Genomic DNA, 21,543 nt, shown 5'->3' on the forward strand with positions numbered 1-21,543 from the left:
ACGGTAAGCAGCTGGATATGACTAACGCCCCACACTACCAGACTACACATAATGCCCTCTCTGGCAAAATTGCCACTCTCTATCCTGTCTTCTAAAATCCCTCAGATAGTTACTGGTTTCTGCAGGCTACCTGAAAAACACACAGATCAAAACAGATCAGCAGAGGGAGCAAGTTCCCCAAGCACGGGGCTAACCACCAGTCGCAGGGTACTGAGCACGAGGTGTATTTCTGAAGTCACTCATTTGTCATAGGGTAAATCCTCAACGCTTGGAGTAAGGCGGCAGTACTCATCGCGACAGGCTGGGCAGCGCGCAGCACTTCTCTGCACAAGGTAACAGGTTTCACGAAGTGACCCTGTCCCTCCAGCAGTGTGCATTAGTAGTCAAGTCACCTTCTCTTAATCTCCAGAGATGCCACTTGAGAGAAGAAGGTATTTTTTGCTCTCAATTCAGGTACGGTTAGTGAGAACCAATTGGTTTTAGCAAATCATCCTATCAACATACACAAAATGAATAGTTGTTGGCAGGCTTAACTTTCTCAAAAGTGAGTGTTTCCATGCTTCAAGGTAGGCGTACACGTTCTCTTCTGGAGAAGAACATGTGTATGTATTGTAAGATAATATAAAATTATTACATAATAAATTTAAAAAAAATATATATATACACATGTAAAAAGTCTCTTGTCCCCAGGTGTTTCCTGCTGTAATTTACCACCCTTATATATCCAGTGCCTAAGCTGCTTGTAGGATTGCTCCCAAGCACTTGAAGTGATACAAATGAGCTTGAGACTTTGTATAATGATCTAGGTAAACAAAGACCTGTTTTGCCAAAGGGACGCTGGGATTTTTGTGCAGGCACTTCACACACAGGTGACAAGATAATAATTATTTCGACCAGCATAGCTGCAGGGAAAATATATATATATGTATTTCTATATAATATACACTTAACCTAAAAAAAAAAAGCCAGCCTCACTAGAGCAGTTTCTGCAATGAATGCAGCCATCAAAATACAAATGAATCTTTAATTGGTTGATTACCTTTAGCACTCTCACTGCAGGTCTTATCTATCGTATTTCCAATGTTGCAGCATTCATCATTAGCAATAAAACAGTAGAGGAGTGGCAAACAGCTATGCAAAGTGTATCTCCTCCACTCCCTGTCCTACTAGTACCAAAGAAATCCCAACCTAATGATTCTCAAACACCTTAGTGGCTTGTCCCCCCGAACAGCGCTTCTCAGAGTCTGACTGCACAGTCGGTACAGGACAGATCTGCTCTCCTGGCAGTCCTAAGGCAATCTGGAGAACAAGAAATGGAAAACGAGGTGGAGGGTTGAAGAGACACTTACTCTTTCTCTTTGCTTTCTTTTTCCACTTGAGTGAGACATTCCCATTTTTCCTCCCGCTTCTTCCTGCACATCACAAGGACCGTGTCTGTCTTTATCTGTACGGTGAACAGCAAGGCATGAATTTAGAATGCTTCATAAAGGGGTGCTAGTCACAACCACAATGAATAAGGTTGGTTTATAACATAAACATCTTTCCATACTCGCAAATTCCTGAAACATTTATCTCAGCTATTGATTAGTATGTAGCATAGCGAAAGTACAGTATGGACTCAGCTTCAGGGTACAAAGTATTAACCCAGTTGTGGACAATTTAAATGGCGTGATTAATATACTACTAGTACAGTACTATACTACCAATACAGAAAAACATACAGTCCTGCAGAAACACCATTCAGTGATTCTCAGGATGCTAGAAGTATACTCAGGACTGTCGGGTAAAGGGTGGCTATATTTACTAGACTTCTCCAAGAATATCAAGTTCAGGTGGAGGCTCTCCCAATTTATTCCTCCAAGGATAAGAAACTAGTTTTAGGGCATTGCTTAATCTTGCAATATGTTTGCAAGTTACAAGCAAAGCCTGTTTAATTGCAACCCTGACCTAAATTTCACAAAGAACTCCTGTGTGCCACAGCAGACAAGAGTCCGCTGGAGCTTTAGCTTAGCTTAGCAAGTACGTGACCACTGCTCGCTTTTACGGTCTGTTAAAAATCACCAGAGCATCATCCTCGTTTATTTCAGTTGTTTTAATTTTACACTGTCCTAGTTTTAGGGCAACTTCAAATTGAACCATCATTTCTTTACCTCTGATGTCACTAAGTGCAGCGCACAACTGCACAGAACGCACACAAGGTATCTGACACATCCCTAAGGCCAGAAAGCTGCTACAAGTAGCACAGGAAGGACACTATCGCCAGTTGCAGTCATCAGTAAAATGTTACTAGTGTTCAATTCTGGAGAAACGCTCTCCTACAAAGGCAGAGCCGGTTTCACTTTGCTTTGAGTATTAAGCCTATTTAAGCTTCCCAAGATTTCAGTCTGCTGACAAGTCTCTTAGACCTTAAAATTGCCAAGAATTTCTCAGAGGTATTTAAAAGCACAAGGATGCAAATGGATGCTTAGTGGAATTTTCTGCCTAATTATTTCTGAAATCCTGTTGGAGACCTATTAAAAAAAGCATAAAATATCCAGACATGATCTTTTGGAACAGGAGCCCATGGATGCCAGAGAATAATTCCACAGTTATGACAATTACAGATTAATAAGAATCATGTTCACAGTGAAGAGACTTTACAGACAGAAGGGAGGGACTGAAGGTTAGCACCGAGCCTCTTGAACTAGAGTCAGGCAATGAACACGGTGCTTGGTGAGGGACCTAAGTATCTGCAACAGCTGAGACGCACTGACCTTTCTAGAGCTGCCTTCCACAGAGATGGGTTTCAGGAGGTTGTTGAAGGTCATGGTGTAGTTCTTCCCATTCAGATTCTTCACTAGCAGATCAAACGACCTGGAACCGGGAATTGGGGGAAGAGGGGCACAAATACTCCAATCCTTGTCAGACTATCGTGCCTTGCCACCAAAAACAATGTCTGAAAGCCCTTTAGCAGACGTACTTCTTTGGAAAGCATGTCAACAGGCTTGAATTACTTTCTTCCCAGGGCTCTCAAATCTTCAGTTGGCTTTAATACTGAGGGCTTAAAAGGACCTGTCCAGACCTCACAACAAATCAAGATCTCTAGGGTTCTTCCTACCTCACTGATCTCCTATAACCTTGGAAAGGCAAATTTACTTGATGTACACTTCAGTTCTATCACCATCAAAAAACAGGGCCAACACTACATATCCTGTCAAGCGTGATGCCAAGCAACAAGCATTTGTAAAATGAAAATATCCTGGTGCCCTCTAAGGAGAATTATACTTAAGGGTATGTGCTAAGTGCTACTAAAAGCTAATACCGCTCAAGTTAAAAAAAAAAGAAAAAAGAAAAAAGGCGGGGAGGGAGGGTAAGGGCTGACCCAGAACAGAACTCAACACAACACATTCCTGCATTTCAAATAGTGTTCTTCATCCATACTCTCCCCTCTGGTGTAGTACAACAAGATGAACTCACCTCTCTGTGAAATTCACCTGCACGTTCTCAGCTGGAAGCTTCTGGACTCCATTTAAAGAGATGTAAATCTTAATAAACTTATCTGACTGATCCCAACCTGCAAGTGAAAAAAAGAGATTAAGTTCTACCTTTCCTCCATAAACTTCATCCATTCCGTTCCAACTCCCCGTGCAAAGTCCCTTAGCAATGACTAGGATCTCTGCCCTATTGAAACAATCTTCACAGGGATAAAGGAAAGACCTGAATTATTCAAGAATAATTTGAGAGCGAAAGGATGTAGCCCTGTTCCCCAATTCCTGCAAATTCTGAGAAAAGCCACGTATCAGCTCATGTAAAAGGAGAGCAACTCTGCCTGTGCAGAGGGAGTCAGAGGCAGCTGCCTGCTTTTGCTGCAGTTTCCTTGACCCACTTTCTCCCCTGCTCCCCGCCTGACAAGTATCTTGAGCAATCCCCTCTCCTTTCACCTACATGGCGAGCAGAGAAGCCAAAGCTCACTCTTTCATTCCTGCTAAGCACTAGGCAATGGAAAGATACTAGTTGGTACACCAGGGGTCATTAACGCATCCCAGCAGTCCCATCACACGAAGAGAAGTAATGCACACTGTGGCTGGGACGGCACAATAAGCTTGTAGTAGCTTTTAAAGTGGGGTCTCCAGTATGAAATAAACACTTAAGAAGGCTTCTCTATAACGTTAAGTGGCAACTATAACTCACACTAATGCCACCCTGCCTTCTCTTCAGAGGCATGCTGGAGCTCTAGTAAGCATTCAGAAAAGTAATCCTACCATAATTGTTTATTTTCACTGTGTACCCTCCCAGTGACGACTTTTCCTCCTCTGCCACATCTTTTGGCTTCGGTGGAGGCTGATTTTTGATTTCGAGCTCTAGCCTGTGTTTCTCTGTCATCAGGACATCACGAAGTCGCTTCCTCGTGGCCTTCGTAAGCAATTCTTTAACCTCTTCCAAATCTTTCTGCAACTGGTTAAAAAATAAAAGATCACACGTCCGTATTAAATGCAGGTCTTTTTACCCAAGGTTCACAGCTGAGCTCTTTCAGTTATGACACCTTCAAGTTTCTCAGAGGTAGCAGTTTCAGGTTTATCGAGTCGGTAGTTTCCTCTCCCTCTACACCCCGTGAGCACGAAGCCACCCGTTCCTCACTCCCCGGCCACTCGCGTTTTGCCTCTCGACCAGCGCACATCTCCAGGTTCAAGCTTTCACCAATTAAAAACCAATCGAAACCGCTAAAAGCCCGACAGCTGGAGCAGCTCCTCAAGAGCTGCGGGGTTACGCCGACGGCGCACAGCACCGTCTCGGGGAGAGGCGCCTGCAGCGCTCAGCAAGCGCCGGGCTGAAGGCTCCGCGCCGCCCCCCGGGCACGGCAGCTGCCCGGCCCCACGGCTCCTAACTGCGGCCAGACCACGGCCCCTCGCACCGCACCGCAGGGCGCCGGTCGGGCCGGGCCGCGCCCCGCCCCGTCCCGGGCGCCCGCCGCCGCGGAGCGGGGCCGGGGCCGGGGCCGGTTCCAGTCAGAGACACGGGGGGGGGGGGCGGGTCTCACCTCCTCGCGCGCTGCGGCCATGTCGCGTGCGGCGCCCCCCCGGCGGCAGCGGCTCTCGCGGCCCCTCTGGAACCTTCCGGCCTCCCGCCCCGCCCACGCACTGCGCGAGCGCCCGCGCCGCGGAAGTGACGCAGTGCCGCCGCCGCCAGACGCGCGCCGCCAGCCTCGCCCGTTCCGCTGGGCGAGCGGAACAGCTCGCCCGCCCCCGTCGCCCGCCGGCGTTGCCATGGCGACACGCAGCCGCGCCGCCAGGCCGGGGGCGGGGCCTTGGGCCCTCCCGCCGCTGCGGGCCCCTGAGGAGCGGGGCGGGGCGGGGCGGGGCGGGGCGCGCGGCCCGGCGGCCGTTAGCGGGCCGCTGCTGCCGCCCTGAGGCAGCCGGGGCTCGGCCCGCCCGCCCTGGGCCCGGGCAGCGGCGGCCCGGCGGTGCCTGAGGCGGGCGGCCGCTGACAGGCTCCGCCGCCGGGCGGGTTTTCTCCCGCCCCTCGACCGCGTCTGGGAGCCGGCGGCGAGGCGAGGCGAGCGGCGGCGGGGCCCCGGCGGGCGGGCGGGCGGGCGGGCGAGCGAGCGAGCGAGCGAGCGAGCAAGCAAGCGGGCCTCCTGTGCGACCGCAGTCCTCACTTCTGTAGAGAAGATCTGAAATGACCTTCCCGAGTGCCGCAGCCTCGGTTGTAGCTGCCCAAGGGAAGAAGTACGGCGAGGTGTTGCTCGCCACCGTTGCTCAGTCAGTGAGCTGAACAACAGCAAAAAAGGTTCCGTATCCCCGGGTCCCAGCCGGGCATTAACATTTCACAGAGGGGAAAAAAAAAGGCAATGGCAATCTTTCTGTAAGCCGGTAAGTGGAAGAGTCAGCGTTTGGCTCTAGATGTCTTTTATAAACGATGGAACCCAAGGCAGGATACAGCCCTTCAGCGTTTAAAAAACAGATTTCTCTAAAAGAGGGTGCCAGTTATAACATCTCTTTTACCAAACTGAGGAATTCCAGCTCATTTGCTGATTTATGGGCTTAGGGTTTTTTTCTCTTCCTCTTCTAAAGTGAACATCCAGGAATTCATTAAGCTGTAAAGAGGCTTTTTTTTTTTTTTTTTTTTTTAACAGAAGTATGGAGGGAAGAATAGATTAGATGAGGGTAAATTCATAGAAAGCTTGAAGCCAAGGATTTATGTTCAAGTCTGCATTCCACAAAGCAGCTTTAACAGGCGTTGTACTGAAGTGTTTATTATAACCCTCTGGTTCAGTGCTTCAAGATCTGCAGTTGAGAAAGGGCCAGGAAAGATCTGCATAACTAACTCTGTGGTAATGTTTAATTTTCATAGGACGGAGCTTCAGCCTGTCCATCTTCAGAAATAGCATGTGAAGCTGGGCTAGCTGATTTTACCTGGAAAACACAATATGGTCAACTGGAATTTACTTCTGTGCCATGGTTATTTAATTGGTTAAGGGCAGTTGCTTATTCAGGAACTGTCTCCTTATGATCTTTCTGTTGAGTAGCCACTGAGACAATAAAAAACTGTGTGTTTTTTTTCCTTAGCTGCTAATCTTTGAGTTTCTCCACTCTCAGTTGTGGTCTTATATGAGGAAGTGCTCATAGTTTTCGAATTTAAATTGGTATGCTTTATAATGTAATTTCTGGCTAGAGGAGAAAACACTTTCACTAACACATAAACACATTTGTAAGTGAGCCTGTAATTTGCTTTTTTTTCTTGAGATTTTTTTTTAAAAAACAGTGTTTATTTTGTTTCCTTAAATCAGGAGCATTTTGGTTCCCACAGCACTTCCACTTGAGTGGCAGCATTGACGAGGAAGAGTTGTCACTCTTGTAATGTAAAAACAAGTTCCACACAGCTCTCCTTTGCCTAAAGCTGCAGTAGCATTTGGATGCTCCATCCTCCCCTGGCTGGAAACAGAAGAGGGCCGAGTTTTCTTCTTCTGCACATCCTCACAAGGAGCCAAGTGGCCGGCCTTCTCTCGGGGGAGAAGAACCAGAACGGTTTCTGTGTCAGGAGGGGGAAAAGGAGCTAGGTTAGAATGAGTAGGAGCACTGAAACCCAGCTGAAAGATCCCGGTCTAGTCTGCCTGGCAGACAAAATACAGTGCAGCACGATATTCAGTGCTCAGCGCCTCTGGGAACAAGGGGAAAAAGCATCTGAGAGGGCTTTGAAAGGATGTGGCCTTTTTATCTAGCACATAGTGGCCTTCTGCTTCTGTCTGCGGGCATTGATAGCAACTGATGACAAACAGTCTTTGGGTAGTTACGTGGAGGTAAATCAATACAAAATGTTATGTCTGGTAAATTAACTAGTTGGAAGTATTTAATCTTCAGCTTTCCTACCTCTATGCCTTCATGTCTTCCCCTGAAGTGCTGCATGCTTTTCCAGTTATCTGGGAACAATGGCTGTTCATCTCAATTAACAAAAAATAAATCCTAAAGCAATTGCTCACATGGAAAAATGGTTTTATAAAGCACTTGAATACTTTTGACTGCTGTAAATGCAGCTCTGTCCTGTTCTTGCTCAGCCATGCTGCTCTGTTACCAGAGTCAGTTTTGTGTTTCTTGCTGGCTCCTTCTGCTCCCTGTGTCTTTTCCTTCAGGCATGCTGCCTCATGCCTCGCTTCCCTGCTTCCCTTGCGTACGTCCAGGGAAGCGTGAAGCCCTCAGCAACAATGCCCATTTCCCCACTGCTATGTATCAACAACAACCTTTAGGAAAAGCGCATTTACCAGTACGTTCTCTGTGCTGGAAACCTCAGACTAGCACTTGGAGCGGAGGACCAGGGTGACCCGTTAGCTCTCTAGCACAGCGCCCGTCTGTCAGACCCCTGCGGAACAGGTTACCCCTTGCGAACGAGTACGTTATCCTAACGAACGGGTTGGAATTAGCTACGTAGCATGCGCACGTTTTGGACAGCTGGTTGCTGAGTCACTGTGTCCTGCTGCAGCAGTGCTGCTTGAAAATAACCAGCTGGAGTGACCTGCATGCGAAAACCTGACACAGCGGCTGTTTATTATTGCAAAGAGATTTTAAGCTGTTTAAGTAAATGGCTTACAAAAACAAGCACCTTATTCCCATTTTGTTTGCGTTTCCATTTATTTTACAAGGCATCGTTCACACAATGATAACAAGGTACTGATCCAAACAATTCTGTAACAATTAAAAAAGTAAACATTTGTTGTGACCATGTACATTGAATTGCACTTTTAATAACAAGCATTACACTTATATTTCCATATTATACTTTATATAATACATGGATTTGTTACACAAGAACTGGCAGTACTGAATTGTTCTCAGATAAAAGCCTGCTGTCGCTGTGATGCTCTTTTTTTCCTAACTCTTGAGGAAAGTATCATCTTTTACAAACTTGGGACACACCCAGATAACAAATGCAACTCCAGACCTGGAGAACTTCACTCTAATGGAGTCAGCACTTTGAAGCTGCTGTTTTCAATGTGCTGCAGTGAATCCGCCCTGAATACCAGACTCTGAGGGATCCGCGTCTGGATCACGCTTGGTCAGACCCTTTTCTGCATTCATGTGCCATCTTTTCCCAGCTCAGAGAAGCCAGAGGATCTTCTTCCGTGGGAAAGCAATGGTTCCCAAAGCTCGAGAGAGCTCCTGGCACAGCTTTTGAAGGTGGCACCAGCAGCAGTGCAAGCCCAGGAATTACTGGAAGGGGAAAATTGGGATCTGGAGAAAAATCTGGGAACATCTGCTCTTGTTTGCATTGGTAGTACCATCCATGTATTACATAAAATACAAAAATAAGAGAAACTGAAAGGAAATTAGTACAGCCCAGGATTCTGGTGGTATTGAATCACAAATGAAATTTATGATACCAAATCCTTTTGATGTATTTATCCCCTTGTGATTCAGTTTCCTATATATTATTCTATATATAAGATATAGTTTTCCAAAGATACATATATATTCCTTTACAGGTTAAATAAAAGCAAGTCCCACTGAATAAGAAAATAAGAGGAGGTAATGTCCTAATTCTCTACCCATATCTTTTTTTCTTTTTCAGGTAAAAATAGCATGAAATACATTCAGTAGCAAAGCAGTTGGAATCCAGGAGAAATGGAGAGCCCTGTATTCCTGGAGGATTAACCTGTACGTGTTAAGTCACGATCCTGAAATAAATTACGTAGACTTCTGACTTGGGAAAGATAGGGTCTCGATCAATGCTGAGTATTATTCATCCAGCTGCAAATTCGTTGAATTTCCCAAACCCCATCTATGGGTTCGCCCAGTTTTAAAGGCTGCTGTGATGTATGCCTAACCTAACTTGAAAGGTCCAAACTTGAGGGCTTCATTGTGTCTCCCCTTAGTATTATGACTTGGAAGGAGGTAATGGGACAGCTCCCAGTAGGATGTTAGCATAACAGACAGAAAAATAATTTAGTTCAAGCCTCTGCGTTCGCAAGAACAACGTGATGCCGGGCGCTGGGTATACACAGCGTTACAGGTCTAGCACAGCCAGCTGTTGGCACAACAGCCCATTCTGCAGGGTTCAGCTGTACCAGAGGCCTGCTTGTCAGCCAGAACAGCCCCTCAGTCCGGAGAGAAAGCTCTCTGCCCTGATCTTCACATTCCAACAATAACACATACTAAGGTTTTCTCTCTAGCAGCTGGCGAAAACCAGCATTGTAAGTAAGATAAGAGTGTTTCTGTTTTCAATGCCAAAGGTATTTAGGCTTATTAGATTATGCAGAAGTATGCCAATTATCCCTGAGTCTAACAGTAAATCAAAATAAGAGGTCTAGTTCTCCCCCCCCCCCCCAAGCAGTTTCATGGATTTCACTGCAACTACTTAATAGAAGGAAGGGAACAGCCCTACCTTTATCCTGTAGAGAAAGCATGACTTACGCAGCTTCCGAGTTTTGATACTTCAGTGCCAGTAAATTCAGATCTTTATTTACTCCTAAATTGCCACATTTAGTCAGCAAGTGACATCATGACTCTGAAGTCAATGGGATACTCCATGCTTTGTCAAGGGGCTGAATTCTTGCTGTTCTTGGCTTTCTCTTTATCTCCTTCTCCCCTTGTAAATGGCTGTTTTTATTTTGAGTTTGTAACACAACAGCACAGATGAAAGCATCTATCTTGAAATTTCAAGGGCCAACCAAGAGAAGTCCTTTAAAATGTCTAACAAGGAAAAAAAAATTGCTTACCTATGTAAGCAATGTAACTTAGCTGTAGCAAATTACATACTAATTAATGGGCAGGACAAGGATGTGTTTGTCAGCTGGCAGTACTGATTACATGGCTGACTGCCTTTCCTGAGACTGGTTTTACTAAACATTAATGCATATGGACCTCAGGGATTCTGCAGTTTCTTGAATTAACACCACGGATGATATTTGCTATTTTATTGTTTTTAATTCTCTCTGGGTACATTTAGAATTTGTTAAACTAAGTGAAATAAGTCCTATTACTTTAGAATATGAAGTTTGAGTCACAAAGATAATAGAAGACTAGTTCACAGATGTACCATGTAACTAAATCAGCCTTGCTTCATTTATCCTGTAAAGTGTTACAGTCAAAGTAAAAACAACTTCTTTTTAAAGTGAAAAAAAGTATTTTTTTTTTTCCGTATTGGGCATCTCAGGAACAGATTAGAATCCAACAAAACAGTTGTACTAAAAATATTCTTTGGAGGTTTGTCCCTAATCAGAGTAAAGGCTTTATTTCAGACGTACGCATTCTCAATAAAACTAAAAAATAAGATTTAGTTCCACATATATATTTATAAAATTCATATTATTTTGAATATAAGTTTGATGCGGACACATAGTTTAACACTGACTCAGGAAAAAAATATGAATCACTCCAGACTTGGGAGCTATGTTAGCTGTTCCAGTGTCACATGAAAATAACAGTTCCAGCGAGACTTTGATGATGTTTCCTGCTGAAAAGCTAAACAAGGAGCCGGCTATGCCCGGCAGATCAGCCAGTCTGGCATAAGTGTGCACGTAGCTCTATCACACGCTGCTGAAAGGGCTGATTAAAACCCAGATTTGTTTTCTCACAGGAGGCTAAGTTTCCCGATAGCATGTATAGTCAGCAGGTAGAATTTTAGCTTGGCTGGTTTAATCCCAGAGTCTTGTTCCTTTCCTTGTTTCTGAATAGAACTATGCTTATTCATCACGATAATGCCATAGAGCTATTTTCTTATTCTTTCAGTAGTTTTGAGAAGACACAGTTTCCACATAAACGTTACTCTTCCAAATGCCACTGCTACAAACGCTGCCCTGGATCTACAGATGGAAGGTGAAAATTGCTTACTGCCTTCATGTCATTGCCAAGAGCGATAATGCAGCCATTGCCTTCTGAAGCTTTTTTTTGCTCATGTAAGCCAGCTTCCATCCTACAAAGTTTTGAAATCATCATGGCTAGCAGGTAGCAAACATATTTTTGTCACAGAAACTCAACTTCCAAAGTCAGAGAGCTGCTACAGTGAGAAAGATGATGTTGTGTCAAAGCCAGTTCCATGAAACATGGTGAGGTTGTTGAACAGTTCTTTTTTGATGAACTGGGGAAGTCCCACTCCCATGATCCGCTTCCACTCATTAGACACTTTGAGATGATTTAACTCATTAACTTGGCAAAAGACTAATCAGGGGGAGAAAATCCACCCACATTTTCTTTTTGTTTGTTTTTAATCATCTCCAGTAAGTGCCATAACAGGGACAAGGGACACGACTGTACAGCGGGGAGTTGGAGGGGTGAGATCTTTGAGCACCAGTGAGCTGTTACGTTCACTCAGCTGCTCAGGGAATCACAGTCTTAACCCTTTTTTTTTTTTTATTATTACTGCATTTTTCCAATCAAGGTTTTGAAGTATGATTTAAGATAAATGAAATGAGAAATTCGGACATGTCAAACCATCAGTGTCACTCATCGGCACAGTACTCTCAAACGTAACAATCAGATGTTCACCACGTATTCTTAAATGTCACTTCAAATTTATTATGCAGTTCATTTCGAGTGTGAAGCGGAACTGGTGAGTGAGTGACTAATGCTAGGTTTAGACAGTCAAGAGAATGGAAACATCTATGCAAATATTATTAGTAAGAAAGTGACCAGAGAAAAAGATCTGTGTTAATATTTGCAAAAGAAATTCCTTCTGCTTTTCCCCCGCTTTTTTCTCACTGTATTAATATTTCCAGATAATCACTGTTCTTGCAGGTACATTTTAAAATATCACAATTTTTTAACCCCTTACTCTTGGAGAATTTCGTTGCAGGATAGTTGTGTCAGGACAGTGATTATAGTTTGATCTCAACTTCAATCAGCTGACTGCCTTTCAGAATCATTCCTTTGGCACAGGTAACATTGAATTTGTACTACCCTGTTTAAAATAATTCACAATTATGCTTGACAACAAAGCACAAGATGGGTATCATTAAATTTTATTGTACAAAACTGACAAGATATGGCATTCCTTAGCATTAAAAAAAAAAGATCAAAACAGAACTAATGTCCCTGGAACAATTTTGTAAGTCGAACAATTAATACACAACCTTCAGTCCAGCAATGATATTTACCTGCAAGACCATCTTTTAGACATGACAGGTATAATTAAAAAAATATTCCATCAGTTCAAGCGATAGTTTAATTTTCCATGAAATAAGTATTTCTATAAACACTTTATGTTCAGTCAAAACAAATGCTTTTGAATTTTCTTACCTTAAGAGATATAAAACAACCAGACAGGTTTGGGAATCATCAGAGAAGTCTACCCCATGGGAAAGTCTAGATTTTGTATTCCACTTGAAAATGTTTGTTTTTATAAAAATAAGTAATACCAACGTAGCATTTCCTAACCAAACACTTCTAGCAAACAGATCTTGCTTCTGTGATGTTTTATTCATCAGTGCAGCACAAGCCTTTTGGGTTTTTTATTTGATATCTCATTTCTGTGTCAAATTCAGAATTTGAATATAGACCCAGGGAAAGGTTTTCATTAATTTTATTCATAAAACCTACCCTTTATTGCACAGAATTCACAAAAGGTCAACACTATGCAAGGTCTTCACTCTGCTTCTCAGCAAAAACATCAAATAAATGTTCAACAGTTTTCCCTTTATCCCAGTGGAAGGAATTATTTCTTGGAATTCTTAGTACAAACATGAAATAAAAAAGGGAACTAGATAACTTTATGTTAAATTCCAGTTCAGCTGTAAATAGCCTTTAAACAACAGTGCTACAGAGAACTGCACTACTTGCATTTCTGAAGAAAAAGCAATCAAAACTAAGAAGTTGTCAGGGAAGCTCATAAACGATTGTGCCAAGAGAGCACAAGACTATCTTTGCTATGGCCTAAGCTTTACAAAAAGTGCTTCTCTGCAGGACGCAGTCACTGCGATAAACTTCTGAGATGGTCCCAGGGCGTTAAGTTATCCTAGACACCCGCACACACACTAGTACTTATTACACTGTGCTTTCTACGAAGAGATTATGCTTCAGTACTTTACATTTTCCATTCTCTCTCTTCCTCCAGAAGAAGAAAAAACCTTCTATGCAAGATAAAAATAATTTTGAATAATTAGTCATGTATTAAAGACCTAGTTTTGAAGTATTTATTTAACATCTAGTCATATAAAATAAAGTGTAAAAGTATGAAGGTATCAGAACGTGGCTTTCAGCAAGGCAGTTTGGGAAGTAAGAATTCAACATAAAACAGGAATTATTTTTTTTCCCCTTTGAGAAGGGTCACATCAGAATGAATGAAAAACACCGAAGAATTTCACTTCAAGCCTGCACTCCTGCCTTTTGTCCTTTCCCCAAGAGGAGAGACCACTGGAAGAATCCTCCAGGGTTTCAGTTGTGTTGTTCTTTGTGCTCTTGTATCGGGTCTGGCTGGAACTATGTGCTGCCCTCTTTGGGTGGCGGGGGCGGCTGAGGCTGCTGGGGTGGCTGTGTGCCTGTGGCCGTTTTGATAGAGTTCAGGGTTTTGCTAAACCAAGAGTTTTTGGCAGCTTGGATTTCATTCATAAGGGCTCCTCTCTGGTGCTCCAGCTCCTAAGAAAGCAGAATAGTCAGAATTGATCAAAACCTAATTAATTAACAAAAAAGCATCCTCAAACTCAGTCCCTGCAATCCAGCACTTTCCTTGCAACTGGGGAGAGAAGACGGATTGAAATTGAGGAAACAGCAGAAGATATTTAAATATACAAATGAAAACCTCGTTTCATTTTTTTTTTTTTTTTATAAAGACAGAAAGTCTCTGGAGGTTCACAGGTATACAGTGGTACAGGTATATGGAACAATTTTTTGCATGATTCAGAATTATTTTGGACTGAGCACAAGGTTAAGGAGACCGCCCTGCTGCACTTGGGTTCTACGTACCTGAATTTTGCACTTGGCTTCCACAAGCTGCAGTTTGGTCTGTGCAAGTTCCAGCTCCATCTCTCTCAGCTGCTTCTTCAGTGCATCCTTCTCATCATCTGTTTCTATGCCTTTATTCTCCGTGCTGACAGCAGGCAGCTTCAGCGCCCCCTCCTTACTGAAAATCTCACTGCAGTGTTTGCAGGCCATCACTTTACCCTGAAATACCCAGAAAGCTCATTTTTAACCCATGTTACAGGAGGAGCTGTGCTTCCTGGAAGAGCCATTTTTATGTTAGACTGCCTTTCTGTCAGTAATACTCAAACTAGTACTGCAGTTTTCATATTTGACATGAAAAGAATTTGAGAAGTTCATGAACAATTTCCAGGCTATATTAACCAGTATAAAAATTCCTAAAATCTACTTAGCGTGCTCTGTCTAAGCACAGAGACTTTGCTCCTCGATTAGAATTACTCAAGCCTTCTTGCTACCAAAGCTTTGTAATATTTTGCAGTATTTATACCAGCACAATTCAGAAGAGCGAATTACACTCTAGGGACTTTTTGTCTTCCATAAAAGCACTTGACCAAATTAACACAGATTTTGACATTTTAAAGAATGCCAGGCAGCTTTTCCGTATTTCCAGAAGCAAGCGAGCAGCCTGTGCTCACTGCGAGGGCCAATACTGTCCTGTTGGTGCTTGTTTTAGCGTCACAGGAGATGGCTCTTTTTGCCAGCGACGCCTGACACACATCAGTAAGGTTCTCGTGCTACCTGGAGAGGTGAACCAGTTACTCATGGCTGAAGATGTAGCACAGCTGGCCTGGCTCGCACAAACTAAAACGGGATATTGAGCTATTTCAGCAGATCATAGGAACATCAATCCTAGAGTTATTTTTTTTATCAATTACATAAAAAAGTCACTAAAAAGCAACAAATCAGTTTCAGCTTGAGTACTAAAGGAAAAAACTAGAAGCTATAGCAGGGGGAAAACAATTCTGCCTGCTCAGTAGTGACAAAGCAGAGGGATGGAATTATTACCTGATCAGGGAACTTTTACTTCTAGTGCAGATGTTCCTGGTAAGGGGGTTCAGAGAAGGGAGAGGAACTGCTATGGAAATTCTGGGGATGGCCGAAGCTGTGCCAATTACTTAAAACAACTCTGCGTAAATTACAGAAACCCAAATATAAACAGTGTCCAATCTGGCCAGTTCCAACCCCTCCACTGTGCACACTGGAGAAGCAACACGTTTGCTCTTCTAGGGAGCCTTTGTTTTTTTCCCATTTAATGAAAACATGCAAGTAAATACTGTCTCTCTACATTTTTTGCCCAAACTATCCATTTCAACAGGAAAAAGAAAAGCCAAGTACTATATGCACTTCAGTTTGAAAGTTCTACCCCATCTGATAGAAGATAAAGAACCGTGAAAGGAAATAAACCCTTTCATTGTTTACGTCTGATGAAAAATGCACGTGAGGCTATCAGGGCGGCTGCGTGGACACCCACCTCTGTCGTTACATTAAACTTCAATTCACTTTTTGTTCTGTATCCCCCCTCATCTAACTTGCGTTAGAAACACCCCACATGTAGAGGCATCATTCTCACCTTCACAACTTCCAGTTCATCTTTACTGGCCGCTTGTTGTTTTTCCAGCCTGGTACTCAGCTGGGAACAAATCTGGAGCAGAGAAAGCAGTCTCTTAGCTGAAGTTTACTATACTAAAATATAACCTGTCCTTTTAACAATGATTTTTGTTAGAGCCAACATTTCTTAAATTCTGCCTCACTCAGGTATAGGCATTCCACCTTAACAAATCCACTGCTGCTGAGAATGAGACTGAAAAAAACCGACAGTATTCAATACAGAACCTGAACACCGAGACCGGAACATTTGATGGATGAATTGGTTTATAATGTTTATACTGCAGTATGTCACAGAGTAAAGCAGCATTCACCCTACAATAATAAAATTAGCTGAAAGACAGGTTATTCCTGATTCCCTAAATTAGGAGACTACTAGGAAAACCACAAAAAGATTTATGACACATTACAATGCTTGCTCTCTGAAAGCCTGAAATGTAGTGTATCTTATTTAAAGGATGAGATCTGCAACCCTGAAAATTCCGCTCTCAGAACAGATTGAAAGAAGAAATATGAGAAAGCGTCTCTAGAACAGTACCTGTTTATACTCTGCAATAATGGCTGTGGTTTTCTTGATCTCAGATTCTGCCTTCTCTAGCTGCTTCCTGAAGACTTCCTTCAGCTAGGAATTGAAGGAGAGAAGTTACACGGTACACTGAAAGAAGTTCTCAAAATGCGTCGTCAGATTGTTCTCTCAGAGTCTTGCTGTGCTTACAACAGTTCTACAGCTGCTTCTCACTAAATTCCACTTCTTCAGACAAGTGTCTGATTTACTCAGTAAACAGATACTTATTATATTCAGTTATAACCAAAAAGTCTATACTGTGATACAGTGTAGCCCTGCTTAGAGAATTCTCCTGTAGGGTAATTCGCTTTCTCTGCGTTAAATGGTGGTACAGCGTGGGCCACAGAACAAAAACAAAAGCATTGCTATTAAGTGAGTTTTACTGATTTTGTTTTTCTGCACACTGTCACAGCAGGTCTGGGCAGACAGATTATTTGTTTGTTTGGAGATGGAACAGGAGGAAGAATCTCTCACCACTATCACTCTCATCTCGGTAGCAGGAGAAAAAAAAATGGTTTGGTCTGTGGCGCTGCATTAAAATACAGCTAACTCATTCCTCTGCCATTCAGAACCACTACATTTTGAGAGCCCTTTCAGTAGGAAAAAGGCCTCCGCTGCCTTGTTTATAGCAAACAGACAACTTGGCAACATCCATTTTAGAGAGACACACAGAATTACCATTTGATTGTTGTAGTCACTGTTGTCAAATGGCAACAATAAAAATCAGGGTATCACTTCTGAAACATACCTTTGCGTGTGTCAGTATTCAGCACGTTAGATACGTAGGATTAAAAAGCTAAGACTGAACATTTTGCAAACAAGTATGAGGCCAGGTCCAGTCAGCAAAATCCTCCCAACCTTCAGCTCTGTTCTGCTGTTGGTTCTAGCTTCAGACAGGAATGTTCCCAGCTTGATTTCGGTGAACCAGCAGCTGAATTCACAATTGCCTCTTATAACTCAATAACTCCTCCAGCTCCTTGTTTAGATAATTAAAAGAGGTCTGATCATGTCTCCTTAGTTGTGATTGTTCACCACCAGTGAAAATAATTATCACAGTGCTGGGAAGAGGATAAGGTACGGAAAACTGAACATTCAGAGCTCAAGTAAAAGAAAACACTGAAAAACATACTTTTTTAAAAAAAACATTTACCCTGGCACTGAAAATTTTGAATTGCGACTGCATTTTGAAGACAAAATCCTTTCCACAACTGCAACACATTCATGCTTTTCTGCATATCCTTTTGCTTGCATTTCCTTGCTAAAAGGGAAAGTTGGAGAATGCCTCACCTGAGCAGTTTCCTCTTCCTGCTTCCGTTTCTCTTCCTCGGTCTCCACTAGCTTCTGTTTGGTCAGGAGAAGTTCCTTGTTCAAAACATCCGCCTTGTCTTCAGCCTAGAATTAGAAACACTGGTGTAAATGAGACGTTATCTCTGCCAATACAAATGCAGTGGTATATACACCGCGGAAATATTGCGGATTCAGGTTCTAGCATTGCCTTTTCCTGCCTTCTGATGGCTCACCTAACCTATTTTTTATATGAAATTCCCTTTTCAAGTAGCTACTTTCTAAGTTATTTCACTGTGTTTCAACGACTGTGCAAAAGGACCCTTTTGCCATATGTTTACCTGTGCCTAGATGGCAAGTAAGCATAGAAACTATGTCCCAAAACAAACCTAATACAAACAATGACGTATAGAGTATTTTTGTTGGGAACAATATTAATCTAAGCGAGGGCAGCATGATTTAGCTCCTGTGTAACTTCAGATAACCCATTCCATTTTTGTATCTGTAAGTGCGGAAACCAGATATTGTAGAAAATGTTAGGTGTCTGCACTGTACGAAGTGTCTGGGTGAAGACATACATTAAAGAGACAAACAGGACCACCAGATAAAATGGTTTGTTTATCAGTGCAAATAAGTATTACCTGGAGAAACTTGATACTGTGTGTGTACTGGAGAATATGGATTTTCTCCTTTCTTTGAAGGGCCGAGCTTATGATGAAACATACTGGGAATGCTTTGTTTTTGTGAGCGCTATCCTCACCGATCACCAGGAGAGAAATGTATTTCTCAACGTCTGGATATATTCTGTTGACCTCCCCAACCGGGAGATACGCACTGCATCACACCACTCCTGTTCAGTAACTAGGTGCTAGAACAGGCAACGGTTGTGGTCAAATAATACTTAGTTTACTGAGAATACAAGAGGGAAGATGGCATTGTAAACAACAAATAACGGTACAGAACTTGTCTCCGAGTTGCAATTTGGTTTTCTACCACTGCTGGTGGTACTAGCTTATCTGTCCGCCAGAGTGTTAATGAGGGTGTTAGTAGCAATTGTGGGTAGCAGAAGCAGCTCCACCAGGGTCATGACTGAAGAGGCGGATTGAGGATACCTGCATTGCTTAGTGTGTATATGGCTGTATGGCAGAAAGGAAAACAAGCGGTGAAAGAATGAAAAATTGTTAAGATTGGCATCTTAGAACAAAAGAACGCAGGGATTACAAGGATATTTTTGGTGAAAGACCTGTTTAAGATAGGCTTTGAAGGGAACTACAAATCTTTCCTCCTTTTGTCTCCATTCCAGGTTCCCCAAGCACCTGCAGTGGTGTACGGTATCACCTGTCCTTGCAGATGAGGAGTGCAGCAGCACAAAGCTTTTCTTTCAGTGCCAGTGAACTGAGGTGGGGGTGGGAAAACTTCCTGGAGCCACTCCCCTCTACAGAAAGACTGCCAAAATGCAGGAGAGCGAGGAATGGGACTGGCAAAGGTATGTGCTTGGCAGCCTTTTACATTATAAAAGGCACTACAGCCCTCACTGAGCAAGGGGCTAATCACGAGGTGTGGTGGAGTACGGCCCTCCTCTATTTAGTACTTTAATAACAGCTGTTAGGGCATTTACCAATACTACATAAAACACTCCAGAAAGAGGAGGGTTGAATGTGTAGTTCTCTGACAGTCACCTCTGAGATAAAGGGTTCTGAATGCTGCTGCCCTCCACATTCCAGTCTTCACAGGAAACAAAAGCAGTTATCGAAGGACACCCAGCAGCCCTTCTAATTTTTGGTGCCATGCCGCTTCATTATCTCTGAAGTTTGTTGGCTGTACTAAAACTGCTGCAAAAAACAGATCCACATAAGGTGGTAGACGTTCTGCAAGGCAACTTCCCCTGAAATTAGTTTTGAGGAGTACGTGATACCTTTTTCAAGTAAATGTTCCTTCTATGGTATCTGCCTAAAGGTTACGGCTTACATTTTCTAAATCCACAACAGAGAAGGTGCAGTCAGTGTTGGAAAGACACCACTGTGAACGCCTACAGTTGCATGCATGTGGGAATCCAGCTTTCTGACTGCAACTAGGAGCAAGGCTGTCAGGAAAATAAAGGCGCAAATAATTATACTTCTAATGTTGTGTTCATGCTTTCACTTGAGCACAAAGCAGGGCTCCTAAAATTAGTGTTGCCAAGCCTGAGCTGGGACCCCTCTCCGTTAGCATTACCTGATCCAGGTCATTTCGTAAGGCAATTTTGCTTGTTACAAGCTCATGGGCAAGGTCATCGTTCTCCTGCTCCAGCCGCATGCTTGCTTCTTGGAGTCTGCGGTTTTCCCTCTGCAGAAAGAAAGGAACAACCAGAAAAGGAAGTTAATTCTTATCAATATTTAAGAGCAATAAGCGAGTATATTGTGTGTGTAAAACACCGAGAAGGCAAGAGTGCACATTAAGACAGGACTGCTGCTCTGGGAAACAACAGTGAATTAAGCCAGCAGTGCAAATGCAGCGATTCCACTTACATCCCAATGGTTATGTTTGTGTCACGTAAGTGACACACTGATTGTAGGGCTTCTCTGTCAAAAGTAAACACAGTCCTCTCCACAAAAGCACTTGGCTTCTGCTTGCTCATCATCGAAATAAATTAGGCAGATAAAATCCCACCCAGCAGCAGCGAACAGGGACCAGTTAAGAGATAAGCATAATAACGTTTCTAATCGAAAGCAGAAAGCTGTCCTGCTCCATTTTACAAAATTTTGTCTGCCGGAATCCATAAAAATAGTCTATTTTGTAGATGATGTAGTGCCAACTTCCCATCTTCTGTGGGACCAGTAAAGAACAGCATTTAGCAGGGAGCTCCCTACAGCTCGTATAATCTGTATCACCACTTGTGCACTTTCTCTGTAACTTGCAGCAGTGACAAGAGTGCAGGTTTTACAGGAGACCCGCTGAGAAAAAGTGCCAGACGGAGAGGGGACCTCACTCCCTGAGCACAGGCCCAGAACCTGCTCGGCGGGCAATGCACAGCAACACAAAATGCAGACCTTCGAGACTGCAGGCCCTGGTCCTCGCTGCGCTGCACTCCCTACCCACTCTGCACAGGCAGAAATGACTACGTAGAGCGCTAACGAGAGAAGGTAAGTACACAGGAGATGAACAGTAGTAATTCATGTTTTTCAAAAATCAGTTTCAGTGACTGTTCTTCTAGGGCTGAGAAACAGAATCATTTTCAAAAGGTGTCTGTGGGTCAGTGGACTTCCAGGAGTCCACATCAAATACACATCTTCATCTTCAGAAGAACACAGCCAGGTGGGGCAGATAGCGGTGCCCTCCTCAAAGGATTTTAAGAAAGAAAAAAATGTGCTGGCTTTCAGTCACACAATGACCATGTATCTTTTATACCAAAAGAGACTGCAAAGGCAATCTGTGCGCTATGGAAACTCAAGGAAAAATACCAAGTTCATATGGAAACTCATAGGTGGAGGAACAATAACCTACATTCTGAGATTTCAAAAAGGACCTGGGCTCACTTGAAAGGTAAGTCATATTCTTCAAGAAAAAACAGTAAAAGTGAATATATATCAGCACTTAAAACAGCAAAAAATTTCCCAGAGCTGTTCAGTGAACGCCTTCTTACAAAACGCGATTTCTTTGCATAAGCACATTATTCACCTGTCTTCACTTCCTCCTGCTCACCAGCTACACTCAGATGTTTTTTTCTTT

At 43.1% G+C, this 21,543-nt stretch overlaps 3 protein-coding genes across 18 annotated transcripts in view; all 3 read right to left on the minus strand.

Annotated features, from left to right (window-relative positions):
* TNN (tenascin N) overlaps nucleotides 1-3,554 on the minus strand; it is a 43,703-nt gene extending 40,149 nt beyond the window's left edge. For 5 of the 6 annotated variants that reach the window (XM_082312941.1, XM_082312947.1, XM_082312940.1 and 2 more), the window contains exons 1-2: nucleotides 2,754-3,450; nucleotides 1,350-1,444 (exon numbers count right to left, since the gene is read on the minus strand). The gene's annotated coding sequence lies outside the window, so the exon portion shown is untranslated. The other variant, XM_082312942.1, reaches the window with a different exon arrangement.
* Nucleotides 1,346-5,038, minus strand: CACYBP (calcyclin binding protein; the record flags this gene model as incomplete). The annotated part of the gene is made up of 5 exons (XM_082311424.1): nucleotides 1,346-1,444; nucleotides 2,754-2,853; nucleotides 3,457-3,553; nucleotides 4,242-4,434; nucleotides 5,018-5,038. 5 exons carry the CDS (start codon nucleotides 5,036-5,038, stop codon nucleotides 1,346-1,348), a joined length of 510 nt encoding a protein of 169 aa, XP_082167550.1.
* Nucleotides 5,039-9,959: 4,921 nt separating this feature from the next.
* RABGAP1L (RAB GTPase activating protein 1 like) overlaps nucleotides 9,960-21,543 on the minus strand; it is a 266,858-nt gene continuing 255,274 nt past the window's right edge. For all 11 annotated transcript variants that reach the window (XM_082312703.1, XM_082312693.1, XM_082312699.1 and 8 more), the window contains 6 exons: nucleotides 20,050-20,160; nucleotides 17,839-17,943; nucleotides 16,525-16,608; nucleotides 15,952-16,023; nucleotides 14,367-14,564; nucleotides 9,960-14,039 (listed from right to left, as the gene is read on the minus strand). In XM_082312703.1, coding sequence (XP_082168829.1) covers nucleotides 13,884-14,039; nucleotides 14,367-14,564; nucleotides 15,952-16,023; nucleotides 16,525-16,608; nucleotides 17,839-17,943; nucleotides 20,050-20,160 — 726 coding nt within the window. In that variant the 3' untranslated portion in view covers nucleotides 9,960-13,883. The remainder of the gene's footprint in view (nucleotides 14,040-14,366; nucleotides 14,565-15,951; nucleotides 16,024-16,524; nucleotides 16,609-17,838; nucleotides 17,944-20,049; nucleotides 20,161-21,543) is intronic.

Source organism: Platalea leucorodia, assembly GCF_965183815.1.
Source record: "Platalea leucorodia genome assembly, chromosome: 5".
NCBI lineage: Eukaryota > Metazoa > Chordata > Aves > Pelecaniformes > Threskiornithidae > Platalea > Platalea leucorodia.